This window comes from Rhinatrema bivittatum, chromosome 3 (genome assembly GCF_901001135.1).
Source record: "Rhinatrema bivittatum chromosome 3, aRhiBiv1.1, whole genome shotgun sequence".
In the NCBI taxonomy this organism is placed as follows: Eukaryota; Metazoa; Chordata; class Amphibia; order Gymnophiona; family Rhinatrematidae; genus Rhinatrema; species Rhinatrema bivittatum.
In genome coordinates, this window is record NC_042617.1 from 298,496,962 (window position 1) to 298,515,070 (window position 18,109).

The 18,109-nt window shown below is 43.5% G+C and overlaps 1 protein-coding gene across 1 annotated transcript in view; it reads left to right on the forward strand.

Annotated features, from left to right (window-relative positions):
• RACGAP1 (Rac GTPase activating protein 1) overlaps positions 1–18,109 on the forward strand; it is a 186,662-nt gene that overhangs the window by 10,743 nt on the left and 157,810 nt on the right. Inside the window, exon 2 of the mRNA XM_029595020.1 lies at positions 8,411–8,499. Coding sequence (XP_029450880.1) covers positions 8,412–8,499 — 88 coding nt within the window. The 5' untranslated portion in view covers position 8,411. The remainder of the gene's footprint in view (positions 1–8,410; positions 8,500–18,109) is intronic.

Sequence of the window (18,109 nt, forward strand, 5' to 3'; positions counted from 1 at the left end):
TAAGCCATCTGGATTAAAGTACTGCCAATGTGGTAAAATTATGTCCATAACAGATGAACATAATTACTGCTATATTTGCCTGGGCCCGGAGCACGACCAAGCCTCATGTCTAGACTGGTCATATGTCTCCCCGGGCCCAAAGACAACGTGCTAAAAAAATTGCACGTTTTGAAGTCACCATCAACAGTCTTCGCCAGATCAAAGAAGAACCCAGCCAAAAGGTCAGCTTCATTGGAGGGTGCCTCGGCCAGGTCGGAAATACCACCAGGGCTGGTGAAGGGCGTTGAGGCCTCGACTCCTCTCACACAGGGCCCTGTACCTGTTCGCTCCCACTCCTCGACGCCAAAAAAGTCTGAGCATGGAAAATCTAAACGAACTAAGCATATGGCGCATCAGGACACATCGCATCGGCGCATGGTGCATCAAAGCACGGTGCATCGCCGCATGGCGCACAACACTGCGTGTCAGATGTCAAACCAAAACACGACGCGTTGAAGCACGCTGCGCACACAGTGCGTGATACATCGAAGCATGGTAACTCAAAATGTGCGATGCTCGCAATGCAACCTCAGATTCCAACACCTATCTCGTCTGTCTTCACTGCATAGTCAGAAACATCTTAAAAAGACAAACAAAACAAAATATATGGAGTCATCAAAGACTCCAGAGACACTCCGAACTAGATGTGGAACTAGTATCTAGCCATGACCCTTCACGTAGCGAAGGTTCTGAATCTGATTGGTCTTCACATAGTAGACCACAATCCCCTCATCTTCCAACGCCGTACCTGCCTCCTCAAGACTTGATCCTAGCAGCACTGCCTCCAGGACCTTCACAACCTCGACATCTCGCATCGAAAGCAATGTTACAAATTACGCAGGCATCACATACTTTTTTCCAAGATTCGGAGTCAGCACATCATCAGTCTCCAGTTGCACCTTCTCAACCTTTGCCACCTGCAGTACTGAGTCCTCTCTGTCCAACTCAGCCAACAGCACCATCTCCAATCCCAGACTGGCCAGGTTCTCTGGATTTGCAATGGACTTTCACCTGGCTCATCCACCGGATTCCCATCTGACCCTCCTGAAGGTCTCCCGGAACCTTATTCCCCTCCCGAAGACCTGTCCTTTGCAAAGTTCATCGAGAAAGTAGGATCTCTTAAATATTAAGAACATGCCATACTGGATCAGACCAAGGATCCATCAAGCCCAGCATCCTGTTTCCAACAGTGGCCAATCCAGGCCATAAGAACCTGGCAAGTACCCAAAAACGAAGTCTATTCCATGTTAGTGTTGCTAGTAATAGCAGTGGCTTATTTTCTAAATCAACTTAGGTAATGGACTTCGCCTCCAGAAATTTATCCAATCCAGGAAAGATACCTGATCCAAGATCAGAGGTTCTAGGAATACTGAAAATATTTGAAATGCCTCTAGAGCCAACAGCTCTGCCACCACATGCAGTACTGGATGCAGTTCTTCGTAAAATGTGGGAGAAACTCTTTACCACCACAGCCTCATCCAGAAAGTACCGTATGTGAAATTCAACAATTTACAATTCCACACAATTACCCCACAACTCAATAGTAGTGGAATCTGCACTATCAAAGGCCAGAAGAACAAAACTTCCTGCCAATTCACCACCAGGCAAGGACCATAAATCTATGGATGACTTCAGCCGCAAAGTGTACCACTCGTCCATGCTAGCAACAAAAATTCAACACCATCAATTTTACATAATCCAGTATTTATTTGAATGTCTCCAGAGATTACGTCCATTATGTTTAGCTTCTGATAACACCCTACCACAACCATTTACAGACATGGAAGAAGGTCTTCGACATTTACTTCATTCTGTATATGAGTCATTTGAGTCCTCTGCAAGATCTTCAGCTACGGCTATAGCAGCACGACGCATGGCATGGTTGAGAGCGAACGCAATAAGAGAATACGTTCACGACAAGTTAGTTGACATACCTTGTCTAGGAGACTATCTTTTTGGGAATAAATTTGGGGAAACTGTTACCCTTTTAAAAGAACAGAATATGGCTGTACTGTCACTAACATCTCCAACGGACTCCAAGAAAAAATTCTATTCAAGGGTGCCCTTTAAACCACACAATACCTATCGAGCATGGAATTATTCCCACCAAAGATACCAATCTCAAACTCATCAATCCCGTGGACGACCACAAAAGCAAGCACCAACAGCTCCTCAAAAATAGATTCCATCTTTTTGAGCTATCCCGAGCCACCTCCACTGCCATACATAGGGGGTCGCCTTCAACATTTTTATGCCAATTGGGAGGTGATTACCTCAGATTGTTGGGTGCTGAACATCATCAGAGAAGGTTATCGAATAAAACTTCTGACTCTTCCATGCCTCCCTCATGTACCTCCCCTCCGAAGTGCATCAACCCACTCCTGTACCTTCAAGAACAGTTACAAAATCTACAGATCCAGAAATCTATTCAAAGAATTCAGATATCACGGGAAAATCAAGGATTCTACTCCCACTATTTTCTCATTTCAAAAAAGTCCGGAGGTCTTCGACCCATCTTAGACTTACTGCACCTCAATAGACACATTCAAAAAGAAAAATTCAAGATGACCTCTCTCAAAAGTATCCTTCCCTCCTACAACCCAACGACTGGCTGTGTTCCATAGACCTGAAGGATGCTTACTCCCATATATTTATCTATTTATTATTTAACATTTTTCTATACCGGCCTTCAAGGTTGAATACCCTATCAGGTCGGTTTACATCGAACAGGGGTAGATCAGTATAACATAACGTAACATAAGGAACAACTTTTTTTTATAATTAGCGGAGACAAAGCAGAGAAGCCAAAAGTTACATAATAACAAGGACCTTGAACTTGGAAGCTGGTTCAGCTGGAAAAAGAGAAGCCTTACAAGGGTATTAAATTAAATACGTTGTGAAATATCCGCATGCACCCTTCTTCCTGGCACTACCTTTTGCTTTCAAGCTCAAAACAGCCACTATCAATACAAGGTTCTACCCTTTGGCCTGTCTTCAACCCCGGGAGTATTCACAAAATGTTTAGCAGTGGTGGTGGCTTACCTCAGACAGCGCTCAATCCAGATTTTTCCCTATCTGGACGACTTTAGTAGCCTCTGATCAGGCTACTCTAAACAATCAACTGCCTTCAGAGATTGGGCTTTCTAATCAATTACGAATATCACCTATTGTGTGTAATGAAACCTAGATATGCCATATCTCCATTAAACTTTTCTACTAAATTGTCTTCCAATTTCTTGGCAACCCTCTATTCTAGAAGTGGAAACCTGAGTTAAATCACCTAATGTGCCATGATATTTTTTTTTAACTTATGAATTTTCAAATAACACTTGTGTAATTGTTTATTTGTAATTACAGAACAAGATTGAAATTACAAAATAAGAAAAAATGTATCATTTATTACTTGTTCTAAACTAAATATAGGAAAATTTAAGAGTATGTTATTTACACTTTCGAATAATAGGACTAGGGGGCATTCCATGAAGTTAGCAAGTAGCAACTTTAAGACTAATCGGAGAAAATTCTTTTTCACTCAACGCACAATTAAGCTCTGGAATTTGTTGCCAGAGGATGTGGTTAGTGCAGTTAGTGTAGCTGGGCTCAAAAAAGGTTTGAATAAGTTCTTGGAGAAGTCCATTAACAGCTATTAATCAAGTTTATTTAGGGAATAGCCACTGCTATTAATTGCATCAGTAGCATGGGATCTTCTTAGTGTTTGGGTAATTGCCAGGCTCTTGTGGCTTGGTTTGGCCTCTGTTGGAAACAGGATGCTGGGCTTGATGGACTCTTGGTCTGACCCAGCATGGCAATTTCTTATGTATTCTTATCCTCTATCAGGAAACCACAAGTGAAATAACTGGGTAGTAAAGATCAACATATTAAGCAAATGCCATGGGGTTCCCCTTCAAATTCTATTCTAACCAGATATTTCCCCCGAGAAAATTTCTAAGCTGGTCTGGGTCTAAAATGAATAATCCCCCCCTCCCCCCACACACACACATTTGATAACACATCTGCAGGGGTATTTTAATAAGAAGAAACCTCCCTTATCTACTACTTCTTGTCTTAAAGTTAAAAATCTCTTCCTATTTAGTCATAAGTCTGGCTAAATTTCTCTATCCACATGCACACACCCCAACGTTCCTTAAGATCCGCTAATAAAGGACTTCTTTCGGTTCCATCACTAAACATTGCACATCTTGACTTAGTTCGTGATAGTTATTTCAATAGCAGGCCCAAATACATGGAACACTTTACTATCTGAGCTGCGGCTTGAAACTGAATTTAAGAAATTTAAGAAATGTTTAAAGACCTGGCTCTTTGAGCAAGCTTTTACATCCAGAGCCTGAACCATAATTATGTGATACAGAAATGAAGTTAAGATTTAGACTTGTTTTAGGTAGTTATTTAAAAATGTTGATTTTATTGTATTATACTATGGATAACACTGTTATTTTAGATATAAATATTTGTACACCGTTGTGATATAACTACCATATGAACGACGGTATATAAAATCTATTGAATAAATAATGGAGCTGAGTACTCTTTACCAAATCAGGGAACATCCATATTTCTGTCCATAAAACATTTTAGATCTATTATGAAAAAATAATTTTATGATATCCTTGTCTGTAGTAAAGGCAAACTGTATTAACAATGTACCTCTATTTATAATTTCTAACTCTTCTTGGGATTTTTGTAACAAATCAGAAACATTAATTGATGGTTCTAATGGAGGTTCCTGCTCTAACCCTATTAGTTCTCTCTCTGCTAATGCTTGTATTTGTTCTAACTCCTCCTGTTCTTTTTTTTTTTTTTTTCTTTACATCTACATAAAAAGCCCTGACAATAACTAGATAACTTGAGACTGGAATTTTAAGAATTTGTGACAGAAAAGTTAGTAACCCTTAAATTTAAAGCTCTTATACTATTTTCTAAGTTTTCAAATTTTCTATGAAATTCATCTTCCGTTTTAATTTGATGTTCTTGAATCTTTTCAATTTGCTCACATCTCTTATCTATCTCATTAATTTTCCTTTGATCTTCTATTTTTTCTATATTCTCCTTAAGGGAATTATTTGTTTCTCTAACGTCTTCTGTTAATTTAACAATTGAAGCATCCAATTTTGCAATAAAGTTCCATAAACTTTCCAGTCTAATACTAGGAGGTTTTAAGATTAGTTCTTATAGTATCCTGTTTTCCAGCTTCAACTGTCTTAACTTTAGGTGTACTTTCTTCTTTAGGGATTATCTGATAGGTACCAATATCTGTATCCTCCAAGGGTTCACTTGATGTGCCAACTGTACTTCTAGAATAATCTGCAAAGCTTTATCTGGTGCAAGCGACCTCGGGTGGCAAGGCTAACTCTCTCTTTTTTTTTTTTTTTTTTTCCCCCTCCAACCTAAGTCGTGGGGTGGATTGGGGGTTTTCAACCTTGTCTGGTACTTTGCTGCTTCCCAACTTCACCCCCTGATTGAAATGCATAGAAAGAAGTACATTCCTCAGTGGATTCTCCTGGAACAAGCACTGGTGGGGACCATGCCTTTATCTGTTCTTCCTTGGCAACCCAAATCATCTTGGCGCCTACTTAACTGCATACCCTTTGCTTTGCTTAGTACCTTGAGAGTATGGTCCCAGTGTAAATTTAAATTGGTTGGTTTTGATACCTACTTTCCTCTCACCCACCTCTTTCATAACACTAATTTCCCGGCTGGGTTGCAGTCCCCTACTTATAAAAGTTGGATAGCTTCTGGTGTTTCACGTATTGACCATTTTGTTTTTTTCAGAGCTCCCTACTATGATTTCATGAGCTGCAGGATAGGTATCATATAACAGGTCACTTTTTTGGGTTATGCCCAATTTAAGCATTTTTTAGAATCCATCAGACATTAAGGCCTATTAAGCAAGAGCATGTCCCTGTTTGAGACCTTTTGTGATCAAGCTGATCATATGTGAGGGCTGATACCAAAAAAACCTATGACATCCTCGATGGTCAGTTGCCTGAAACACACTCATATTTAAAGCCTGGGATCAAGATTTCGGAGATCATTTGAGTGTTGATGAATGGGATCTAGTTTATATTCACACTAGAAAGTGCTCAGTTTCTGCTTCCTTACAAGAGAACTGTTACAAACTTTTATATCGTTGGTATGTAAGCTCATGTATCTGACCTTTGATGGAGGAAATGTGGTTACACTGGTACCTTCATCTATGGTAGAAATGTGAGAAGGCTGTTTCATTTTTGGGACAGCTTTTTCAGTGGGTAACCCAGTCTATTGCCTTAACAGAGATCCAACCTATGTCCTACTAAGTATTCCCAGACCTGATTTAAACAAATATGCACAGCCTCTGTCATCACATTTTTCATACCAGCCAGAATGGAACTAGCTTTACTTTGGAGGGAAGCTGAGCTACCCTCAGTCGCGAAGGTTGTTCGTCTGTATTCCTGTTACCATTTAGCACACCTTACGGCTAGTAGACACAATTGTCTCCCTACTTTTCAGGCGACCTGGGAACTTTTAGCACAATGGGTCCAAACTCAACACACTGGCTCCTGAGGTCCATGGTTTATGGGTTCTCATCTAAATTTACACCTGTTCCCTTATTTGCCACCCTTCAGCTCCTTGTGGTGTCACCCTCTTGGTGCCCTTTGTAATGCATAATGTGCTACTGTTTTTGTTTTGGCGAGAATTGTAATTAGATGGTTATAGTTCATATATTCTTTTTTTGTTTTTTGAAATTTGTGTTTTGTGCTAGGCATATGAAAGCACTGTAAAGTTGTATGTGTATTCTGTTTATTGTTTTTGTTGAATTCTAATAAACATTACTCACAAAAACAGTATATGATGGTCCATAAGACCGCCTGTCTCATGTCCAGTTGTCACTTTTGAGCCAAATTAGAATACACACTCCTCTAGTCTTATATCATGGACATGTCATCTTCACTGGCTTAGAGAAGGAGCACTAAGAAGTCTAATCTGAAGATTTTAGATAGTGAGTGCTAAATACTTTTCAACTAAATTGCCTGGACTGTTTTATTACTATACTTTCTATGTGTATTATCTCATACACCACTGCAAGCTGTGAAACAATGGTATAGAATATTTAACAAAATAGAGCCTGCTTAGTGTCTGGTTTATAAGTAAACTTTCCATTCAAGTACTGGAAATTATGAAGCAAGGTGTGTGGGTTTTTTTTTTTTTCTTTTACATCAAGATAGACACCTTACCTACCCCTAGATTCATCAATAAGTTATAACACCTGTGCTAAGAAAGGGGTGAGTTTAGACAATTTGGGAGTTACCACACCACGCGGTAACTTACCACTCCGTATCAGTATTATCTCACTTGGTAAGTTTACTGTGCAGTGCGATAAACCCTACTTTTCGAGTGAGAGACTATCTGCAAGGCCCTTGTAGTAGTTAGTTGTTTATATCTCTATAGGAGGCCCACCTAGGAACTCGAGGTGAGGTTTAAATAGTAGTGTAGGGGATAGGGGCCACTTTTACATGCAGAGTGAGACGTACGAACTGAGCAGTGCACTCTTGTGAAGATTTGATGTCCGGAGTGAAGAAGCTCACACAAAGATGAGATTTGTGCAATGTTCTCTCAACCTAGCTTGATGTTACCCAGGTAGAGAGTCCATCAAACTAGTGAGAGAACACTGTACAAATCTCATCTTTGTATGAGTTTACTCACTCTGAAGGAGACCAAATCTTCACAAGGGTGTACTGTTCTGTTCGAATGTCTCACTCTGCATGTAAAAGTGGCCCATAACCCCTACATCACTGAAAGAAACAAACCCTTCTTGGAAGGAAAAAAAGTGAACGGTTTCACTAAACTTGGGTTCATTCTTTCCTTCCAAGAAGGATTTGTTTCTTTCAACCACTACCTAAACTTCACGAGTTACTAGGTGGGCCTCCTATAGAGAGATACAAGGGCCTTGTTAGATAGGCACTCTCCCTCTTCACTCTCCTCCCACCTCACAGGCCCCTTCCCCAGCCTAAAAATGCCCAAAAAGGAATTTATGAAAAAATTGCAAGTTGCGTTATGGGGCATAATGCATGATATCACACAGCTTAACCCTATTGAAAAAGATGTAGTTATTTTTGGCATGCAATATTATGCGTTATGGCTTCGCGCTTTGCGAAGCCATAACGGAAATCCCGGCCCCCAATCCTTCCCCTTTAAAAAAAAAAAAAAAAAAAAAAAAAAAAAAAAAAAAAAATTTGCATTGCACCATGCGTTACAGTGCTTATCGCATGTGTTAAGGCCACAACGTTTTTTTGAAGAATGATAGTTAGACTTCTACCTGTATTTATTGGGAAATGGCTGGTGTTATCTGACTGGACTATATTTTCTTTTTCAGGATGATGGCAAATACAATGCTGAATCTCCGGAATCAGTTTGAGTGTATCATGCGCCAAGTGGATGTGTTGAATGAAGGAATTGAGCCACGTAAGTCCTCAAATGTTTTATCCCAATATAGCTCCTCAGCACAAGATATTGGGGGATGGGGGAGGAGTGATTAATCTACTGCTCTTGAGCAGGACTGTAACTAGAGGTGGATGATTTAGTCACCTGAGACACACAATCTCTTGGAAAAATGACCGAATTTAAAGCATGGGCAGGTAGCAGTTGAAAAGTTGGGAGTGGGGGAGATGGGCATAAGGGGGGTGCAAATACTTAAATGTGCTCTGGGCACTAAAATGCCCAGTTGTGCTTTGTTCAAGAACTGAATCGCTGATAAATACAAATATCTAGGAATCTTGGGCATTTTGTAATCAAAGCTTAAACACTAATTTTAAGGTGCAACACCAGTTTTTTTTATTGCTGGTCTGAACTGAGCATTACACATACATGTGGGTGGAATGAGGCTTTTCCATTATCTGGTATACCCTGCATTATTTTTAGCTGCCAGAAAACTATTCTAGTCTTTCATACCTACCTCACTGCTTAGGATTCAGTTCCTGTAAGGTGTATGTGTTGTAGGCCTTGTTAAACAGATAAAGCAAACTGGCATTTTGCTGTCAAGTCAGTATTTGTACATTGGCTGGCAGATATCCTAAATATGAATACAAACTTTGTTGGTCATATGGTACTTCTATGAAGGCCTGTTTTGCTTGGTTAGTCACTTGTTTCTATGGTTTGAGTTGTTTTTGACAGGGAAAGTTCCCTCTTGAGTACAGTTCCTCCTTTTTTTTTTTTTTTCTTATGGGAATAAATAGCTTGACTTTTTTTTTTTTTTTTTAAACCTGTTCCTGGTGACTAGTTGGTGGGGATTTGGCTAATATCAGATGCCTTCCTTTTTAAACCTATGAATGGGCTTTTTTTTTTTTTTTTAAGTGGCCCAGTTAAGAGAACTAAGTTGTCATTTTCAAAAGAGAACATGAGCACATGCATCCTTTCTTTGAAATTGGGAGTTGCTGATGTTTTCACCTTAATGTGGCTCCCTGGAATGTTTGTCTATTGCATTCAATGCCTTTGGATTGCTTTGTTAGAAGGGAGGATAGATTCTCTGGCAAGCAGAGCTGAATTCACTAGGTGACAATCTGACTGTGCCAGAAGGAGTTGTCTCTCAGAGCTTTAGTAAAGTTTACTGAACATGTGTGGAAATTTCTGTGGGTGTGCTGCCTTATGAGCACCACAGTCTACTTTTGTCTGAGCTACTGGAAAGATGTGGGATTTTCTTGCATTGTTTTGATTACATACTGAAACTTTCTCTGAGGAGAAATAGGATGGTAGTCCTCACACATGGGTAACATTGGATGGAGCCCTGGTCCAGAACTTTGAAAGTTCTAGAATTTTTCAGATCAAACATGCTCCATTGAGCATGTACAGCTGTAGTTATCATCCTGCCCCCTAGGAAGAGTCCCTCTCTCTCCATTTTTCCAGGGGAGCTGTGCATGTGTCACGGTATTCAGGTTTGCGCTCTCCTCACAGCTTTTGAAATTGTTTCCTAGAGCTGCAGCTGTTTTTCTTTACTTTACCTTACCTTATGGTAGTTTTCTTTTGTTTTTTCCTCTTCTTTCCACTGTCTGCCAGCTGCATGGTGGGCCTTAGTCGTTGTGCAGCCTGGCAGAGGCTAATACTATCCCTTATTAACTACTGCACTTGAAGTTTAGTATCTGTGTGCTCTCCTTGCTCTGTCTGTTTTTGTACCTTTGTCAGGTGCTGGCAGGACTGACAGAATACAGTCTGTGTGTGATCCATGTAGGTCACTGAGCCTGGGGACTCACCTGAGTTCTACCCAGGCAAGAATTCCATGTCGTTTCACCAAATTGATTGGAATCAATGGAGTTTTGGACAGAAAGACATCGAGGACCACACCATTTCTATGGGGGAGGAGCTCATCCTCCCCGCATTCCAAGAAACTAGTCTGCATGGACAGGAGCCCTGGAAGATGAAGCCTCCCCTCCTGCTTGCCTGTGTGATGGCAGTGCAGTTTCCTTGTGAGAGGGTGAGCAGGAACCTGGGCAAGCAGCTTGCTACTGCACCTTCAGTGCCATGCTCATTATTGGTTGCCCATACACATCTGTGACCAGTGCACCAATGATCTGGCACGTCTATCTCAGGAATACATTGGGAACCAGAACTGCCATTGAGCACCATGGTCACTCTTGATGTCGTAGAGTTGCCGGCGCACCCTTGATGCTATAAGGGCCACGTGCACCAGCAAGCTCTGTGCACAGTTAGAGTGCGCTGGCTGGGCCCTATGTACCATAGGCATCTGCAGGCACCGTAGAGTCTCAATGCACTGGAGGAACAGCATCTACCTTAGTGTCATTGAATACCTTGGGCCTCAATGTATCAGAGTAGCAGCACGGACCTCTAGTGTCTGGGACCAGGTCTGCTATTGAGCACCATGGTCCCCCTTGATGCCGTCGGAGCTGCCATGGATTCCCTCTGCCATCGAGATGCATGCATGGACACTCTTGATGCCATCAGAATGCAGGTCCTCAATGTCATGGCTGTCCTTGCTGCAATCATGGTGAAGGGCTGCCTTGGAGGCCATAAGACATGTTGGCCAGCGATGCTGCTCTAGACAAGGCACTGGGATCGCCATTGAGTGCACTGGTTGCCCTCGAGGACATCGAATGCTACTAAAGCCCTCAGGCGATGGGTTTCAATGAACTTGGTGCTATCAAGCACAGGGTCACCATCTAAATCCCGGAGCACAGAGGTATCCAGGCACAGTGGTCCATTGTCCTCGAGGCTCCTTTGCGTTGTCCAGACGAGGCACTAAGGGGCATTGTACTCTCCCATCATTGGCCTATGGCTATCGGGAGTCATGGACTCTGAGCCGCTAGGATTGGGGGCATCAGAGGCGCCCCACCTGACTTTGTGTATCATTGGGCTAATGAGTGCTAGGGTTGCTGTCAAGGTTATCGTTAGCCATAGCGATTGGTAAGGGACGTCTTCGAGCTCGCAGCATTTGATGCCCTCATGTATGGGTGAGCTGAGGAGAACTGTCGATGGCGCCAGCAGTCATAGTTTCTTTTGGGCACCGATTAGGCGTGTTGATATTGCAGAGCCTCTGCCTGTAGGCATCCTTGGTACTGCAGGTCCATTAATGTCTTCGGGCACCGGGGATTCTATTGGTGCCACTGGGCTTTCGATGTCCACAGGCACCGGGGACAGCGCTATATGCCATCGAACTGGTCAAGCCCTGAGTGCTGTATCGTTTGGTACCATTGATGTGATCCTTTGTTAGTGAGCGCGCGTGCTCACTAACAATGTCCCTTAGTACCTCGTTCATGAGGTTCTGGAAAACCGCAGGAGCATTGCAGAGGCCGAAGGGCATGACCAGGTATTCGTAGTGGCCATCCCTTGTGTTGAATGCAGTCTTCCACTAATCGCCTGGCCGAATCCTGACCAGGTTATAGGCCCCATGGAGCTCCAGCTTCGTAAATACCTTGGCTCCCTGTAGTCGGTCCAATAGTTCCGGAATCAAGGGCAATGGGTAACGGTCACAGTTACCACAGTGGGCACCAATGGATATGGTTAGATGCCATCGGTCGCCATGGACTTCCCTGCTGCTGTTCCATGAGGGAAACAGTGATGAGCAGTTCCTGATGCAACTTAAAGGGCTGTGTTCCTCCTCTTGGAGAGGGTATCATGGGGGCATTGCTATAGAAAACCATCCACCACCTTGCCATAGAGTCCTAGTGGTACTGAGGATGCAGTTGTTGCACTGTTCTATTCCCTCCATTGGGAGTTAGTGCGATAGTGGAGTGTAGGATGTGCAGTCGGGTTCAGCAGGAGTCATCTACTCCAAGTGTCTTAAGCGCTGGCAGGAAGCATTCTGTACAGTACACAGGAAAGCCAGGATTCTGCTATTGTTACATTAAGGTATCAGCTGCCTTTTCTGTTCTGCACCATATGGTGCTAGGGAGCACTGGCGAAGGCGCCATCACACATTGATTATTTTTGGCAGCACACAGCCACAGACTAACAGGTGGTGCTCGGTCTTTGCTGGTCCATGGGATTCTACCCACAGCATGGTGAGTTGGTTCATAGGTGTGCCGTCATTCATAGGATGGGATACTGGTTGGTGTGCTTTTACAGCAGAGGGCACTATTCCAGTTGTCATTTACTGTATGGTTGTGTGTTTTCTCTTGTGGCGAGCATAACAGGTGGTGCACTGCAGCCAAAAGACTGATCTAAAACTGTGTTCCTAGTCGAACCCCTTGGGAGTGGATACCAGGAGGGTAGTGTCAGGAGTCCTCCCCTCCCGTTTTAGAAATCCCTTTTGTGGGAAGCCCCGGGACTCCGTCCCTTGCAGGTTTATCACCGAACTGGAGTCTCGATTCTTTTGAATCAGTTCATCTCCTTGTAGGTCAGGCTGGGGGGAAAGCAGTGCCGGTCATTGGACTGTATTTGCTGGGTTCCTTCTGATTACCAGGGTGGCCATAGGTGTACTGTGTACAATTCTGGTCACCACATTTCAAAAAAAGATATAGTTGCAATGGAGAAGGTACAGAGATGGGTGACCAAAATGATAAAGGGAATGGAACAACTCCCCTATGAGGAAAGACTAAAGAGGTTAGGACTTTTCAGCTTGGAGAAGAGATGGCTGAGGGGGGATATGCTAGAGGTGTTTAAAATCATGAGAGGTCTAGAATGGGTAAATATAAATCTGTTATTTACTCTTTTGGATAATAGACTAGGGGGCACTCCATGTAGCTAGCATGTGACACATTTAAAACTAATCAGAGAAAGTTCTTTTTCACTCAACGCACAATTAAACTCTGGAATTTGTTGCCAGAGGATGTGGTTAGTGCAGTTAGTGTAGCTGTGTTTAAAAAAAAAAAAGATTGGATAAGTTCTTGGAGAAGTCCATTACCTAAGTTGACTTAGAAAATAGCCACTGCTATTACTAGCAATAGTAACATGGAATAGACTTAGTTTTTGGGTACTTGCCAGGTTCTTATGGCTTGGATTGGCCACTGTTGGAAACAGGATGTTGGGCTTGATGGACCCTTGGTCTGACCCAGTATGGCATGTTCTTATGTTCTTAGATTTGGTCACTTCTGAACCTCTACTATAAATAACTGTAACCCAACTCTCAACCAGAGAATTGGAAGACATTTTGGTATTGGGAGACCCTGATTCCCGTTGCTTTTCTGTCACTTCAGAAAGGGGAGATACAAGGTTTCCAGCGTGACCTGCTTGCCTGGTTATCCACCCCCTAAAGTGGGTGTCCATTGTTTGCCGTTTCCCGGAGAAGGGATGTCACTGCTTCTGACTGGCACTCATTCTATGTTCCTTGTGGGATCTGAGAGCCAGTCGGGTGGTAGCACTCTCCTTAGGTCGTACTAAGGCATAGCAGATCTATTTTGAGGGAGCCATTCTAGATTCAGTCTGTTGTACTGAAGGAGTTCAATTTTATGGACTATCGTTGTACGAAAAGATCGGAAGAACTATGTCTAATCATGCTGTAGTGAAACGCACAGCCATCTTGATTTACTAACATTTGCAACGCAAACGAACCCTAACACGTAATGACGTACTTACGCACTAACGTTTAGTGAACGTGACTCCATTTTGGATTCATATTTTGTATTGTATTAATACGAACGCCATCGCAAATGTCTAACCCGTCAATTAAATGACGAAACAATAATCTGATCATAAGCTACACCTACTAGAGACCACGCTAGCTATTGCTTGTTCAGCAGTTTGTAAAATGATTGTTCAGCAAAACCAGAACGCATGTGCAAAAGATAAGAATTGTAAAGTGCATAAAAGTTTGCTCCTGAGGGGGCGTGGTATGCAGTTGTACTAAGCCGTTGTCTTAGCTGCATCTTGCTGGCAATAAAAGTCTATCTTTGTGGATCAGTTGTCTGGACCTCCTTACTGATTAAAACAGACGGTTACATTTGGCGAGCTTCAGCCAGGAGGTGCCGGGGACGCTATTTTAGCCCCCCAGCTGGTCCGGTGGTTTGGTGGCGGAGCGATCCCCCAGACTTACTTGGTGAGTGGCCACCGCTGAGTTCAGCGATCAGGTTTCTGAGGGGACCGTTCCACAAGGAACTTCTTGAGACCTCTGGGCTGGTGATTCGAAAAGAAGGCTTTCTTCGCGATCGAGAGAACGTTTCAGGCAAGTATACTTTTATCTGCACGGGAATAAGAACCAGTGGGAACCTGAATTAGAAACCAGATACAGCTAAATTACCAGCCGATCCTGAAAAATGGATCGAGGGGGCGTTGATCAAACCCCACAGCGTGGTTAGTAGGGGCTCCCCCTCCGAAGACCTCGTTACTGAAAACCTGAATTGGAATTTCAGAAATTTTTGAATTTTGGGAATCAGAAAGAAATCTTGGGAATAGGTTTCTTGTTGTGTGAAAGAGAGTGAATGGCCTCGCAGTTCTAGACCGGGCGACCGCGTTCTAGTCGGGGCAAGTGTGACCCTTTTGTGTCTGGCAGATACGGACCCCTTACCTATCTGCTATCCCTTCCCCTCTTTGTCTGTGCCTCTATCCTAAATGGGTGGGGGAGGGTCTACCCCGTTAAAAGTTATGACTGAGCACTTTAGCGAAGTGTTTGACAAACATACCTGTACTAAACCTGGTATGATCCAACGCTGTGCCTATCGGTGGCCGAGCTTGTGCGTCAACTGGCCCCCGAAAGGAACTTTCGATTTTGTAACGGCCTCTAGAGTCCGAATAGTAGTCACAAAAGAGGATCAGCCAGGTTTTCCTGAAGATGTCCCATATATTAATGCCTGGATTGAAGTTATTCTCAATCCCCCGTCCTGGGCACAAAAGTTAGTAGAGAGAGCTGCCCTCATCATGGTGGCGCATATGCAGAAGGCGGGCCACCGGAAGTCACCAAACCGGAAAAGAAAGGAGAAGTCGGCCATATTGGACGCAGACGGCATGACGTCACCGGAGGCGGCCATATTGGTAGTCCAGAAGGATGAAGAAACTACAGAAAAAAAAATTAAACCGCTGCCGGCAGCGGAGACCATATTAATTGATGAACCAGAAGTTCTAGCACCGCCGCCTTACATCCCACTTTACCCACCGCTACTTAATCTGCCACCGATTCCGTCTTATGAACAAGCTGACCCCTTGCCTAGTACTTCACAGGAAACTAAAAGAGAGTTAGAATCGGTAAGAGCAGAGGACGAACCGGAACCTCCTGTCTCAGCCCACACTCGTCGGAGAACACAAGCGGCTGCCAGTCTCCAACTCCCAATCAGAGAAACTGCAACTGTCGTACCTGCGGTCCCAAGTGAGGAAAATGCTTTCCAAACTACACAGACTATTAGACTATATACCTATGTCCCTTTTTCATCAAGCGATCTTTTTAACTGGAAACAGCTCGGCCCTTCCTACGCTGAAAAACCAGATCAAATGATTGATTTTTTAAACGGAATTTTCTCCTCACATAATCCCAACTGGGCTGACATCCGCCATCTGGCTTCTTTCCTGTTCACCACTGAGCAGCGAAGACAAATACAACAAAACATGGAAGAAGCAGCCAGAAGTGGAGCCGGGTCAGACGGTGATCCTGATGCCGCCGCAAGGGAACTTGCTCCGACAACAGACCCTCACTGGGACTACCAAACTTCCAGTGGACGAGACCGCATCGCGGCTTATCAGAGAGCCTTCCTAGAAGCCTTAAGGAAGGGAAAAAGGAAAATTATGAACATGACTAAAATCCAGGATATAGTACAAAAAAGGGACGAAACTCCGGGAGACTTCCTTGAACGACTAATGGATGCGTACCGCAGATACAGCCCTTTTGATCCAGAAGATCAAAAGAACCACCCCATAATAGTCATGAGTTTCGTAGGACAGTCATGCCCCGATATACGCCGAAAAATCCAGAAAACAGAGGGATTTGAAGGAATGAACATCAGCCAGCTCAAAATTATGGCAGACAAAGTCTATGGAAATAGAGAGCTGGAAGATGAGAAAAAAGAGAAAAAAGAAAGTAGCAGAAGGATGAGAGAAAGTGTTAACTTGTTAGCGGCAGCAATGGAAGAAACTAATTTCGGAGAGCAGGCCAGGAAGTATCGAGGATACCCTGGGCAGAGAGGAAGAGGCAACCCGCCACATAAGGCATGGCAGAGAGGAAGATCAGGAAGGGGCGGATCGTTCAGAGGAGGAAGAGCGCCTATAGGGGTCAATCAATGTGCATATTGTAAACAAGAAGGACATTGGAAGGCTGAGTGCCCTGAGAAACCACGGGAGGACGAAAGAGGGAACGGTTCAAAACCCTCAAAATCTCAAGAAACTGAATGGCAAATGGCGTTGGACGAATTGTCAGATGAGTCTGGTGACGATATCGGGCGAAACTCATGACTAACCAGGGAAGCCCTGCCCTCCGATCCGTTGGTAGAAATAAAGGTTGGGTCTAAAACCTTCAAAGGATTACTAGATTCTGGAGCACAACGATCTGTCATGACTACTGCAATCGCTATTCCCACAGCACAAAGCATCTCCATTGTAGGGGCCTCCGGGAAACCACTGGCAGCCCCTATTCTTCAGAATCGACAGGTTCGAGTGGGAGGACAATTAGTATCCCACCGATTCCTCTATGTCCCTGGATGTCCAGTCCCACTAATTGGTAGAGATCTCCTTTGCAAATTAAGGGCCACTCTACAGTTTGAATCAAATGGTGAAATCAAAGCTTCCTTTGCAGACAACCCTGTTTCCCTTATTTGCCCTCTCCAGGAGGAATGGAGACTACATCTTCCCATAGTCGAACGAACCATCGAGCACCGATATGAGGAAGAGACCCCTCTCAATGTAAAACGAAGGTACCTGATGGATAGCGTACCTTCAGTATGGTCTGAAAACAATCCAGGAGGACTGGCAACCGAGGCTGACCCAGTCTGGATAGAACTGAAAGAAAATGCACAAGTCATTAACCAAGCCCAATATCCTATTCCCTACGTGGCCAGGCAGGGAATACAAATACATCTACAAAGATTATTTGACTTGGGTATCCTGCGACAAGTCCGGTCTGCCTGGAACACTCCCTTGCTACCAGTAAAGAAACCTGGTACTAATGACTATCGACCTGTACAAGATCTACGAAAAGTAAATAGCCAAGTGGCGGACTTGGTGGCCCTGGTACCCAACCCTTACTCCATTCTAGCTCAAGTCAACCCCAAATCAAAGTGGTACAGTGTAATTGATCTCAAAGATGCTTTCTTCTCCGTTCCGGTAGCAGAAGAATGTCAGAAGATCTTTGCCTTCACATGGGAAAATGCGCACACTGGAATAAAACAACAGTACACCTGGACTAGGTTGCCTCAAGGATTCAAACATTCTCCCAAGCTTTTCGGGGAACAGCTGGCAAAGATTTGAAAACTTACCAGAAAAAATATGGGCCAGTAATACAATACGTTGATGACTTACTGTTGTTCAGAGACACATATCTTGACTGTGCGAAAGCTACCCTTCACCTGTTACAGACATTGTATTCAAAAGGGTACCGGGCAAGCAAAAAGAAAGCCCAAATCTGTGAATTAGAAGTAGAGTACTTGGGTTTCCAAATCCGTGAAGGCACTCGATGCCTTGGAATCTCTCGTACAAATTCGATAAGGCA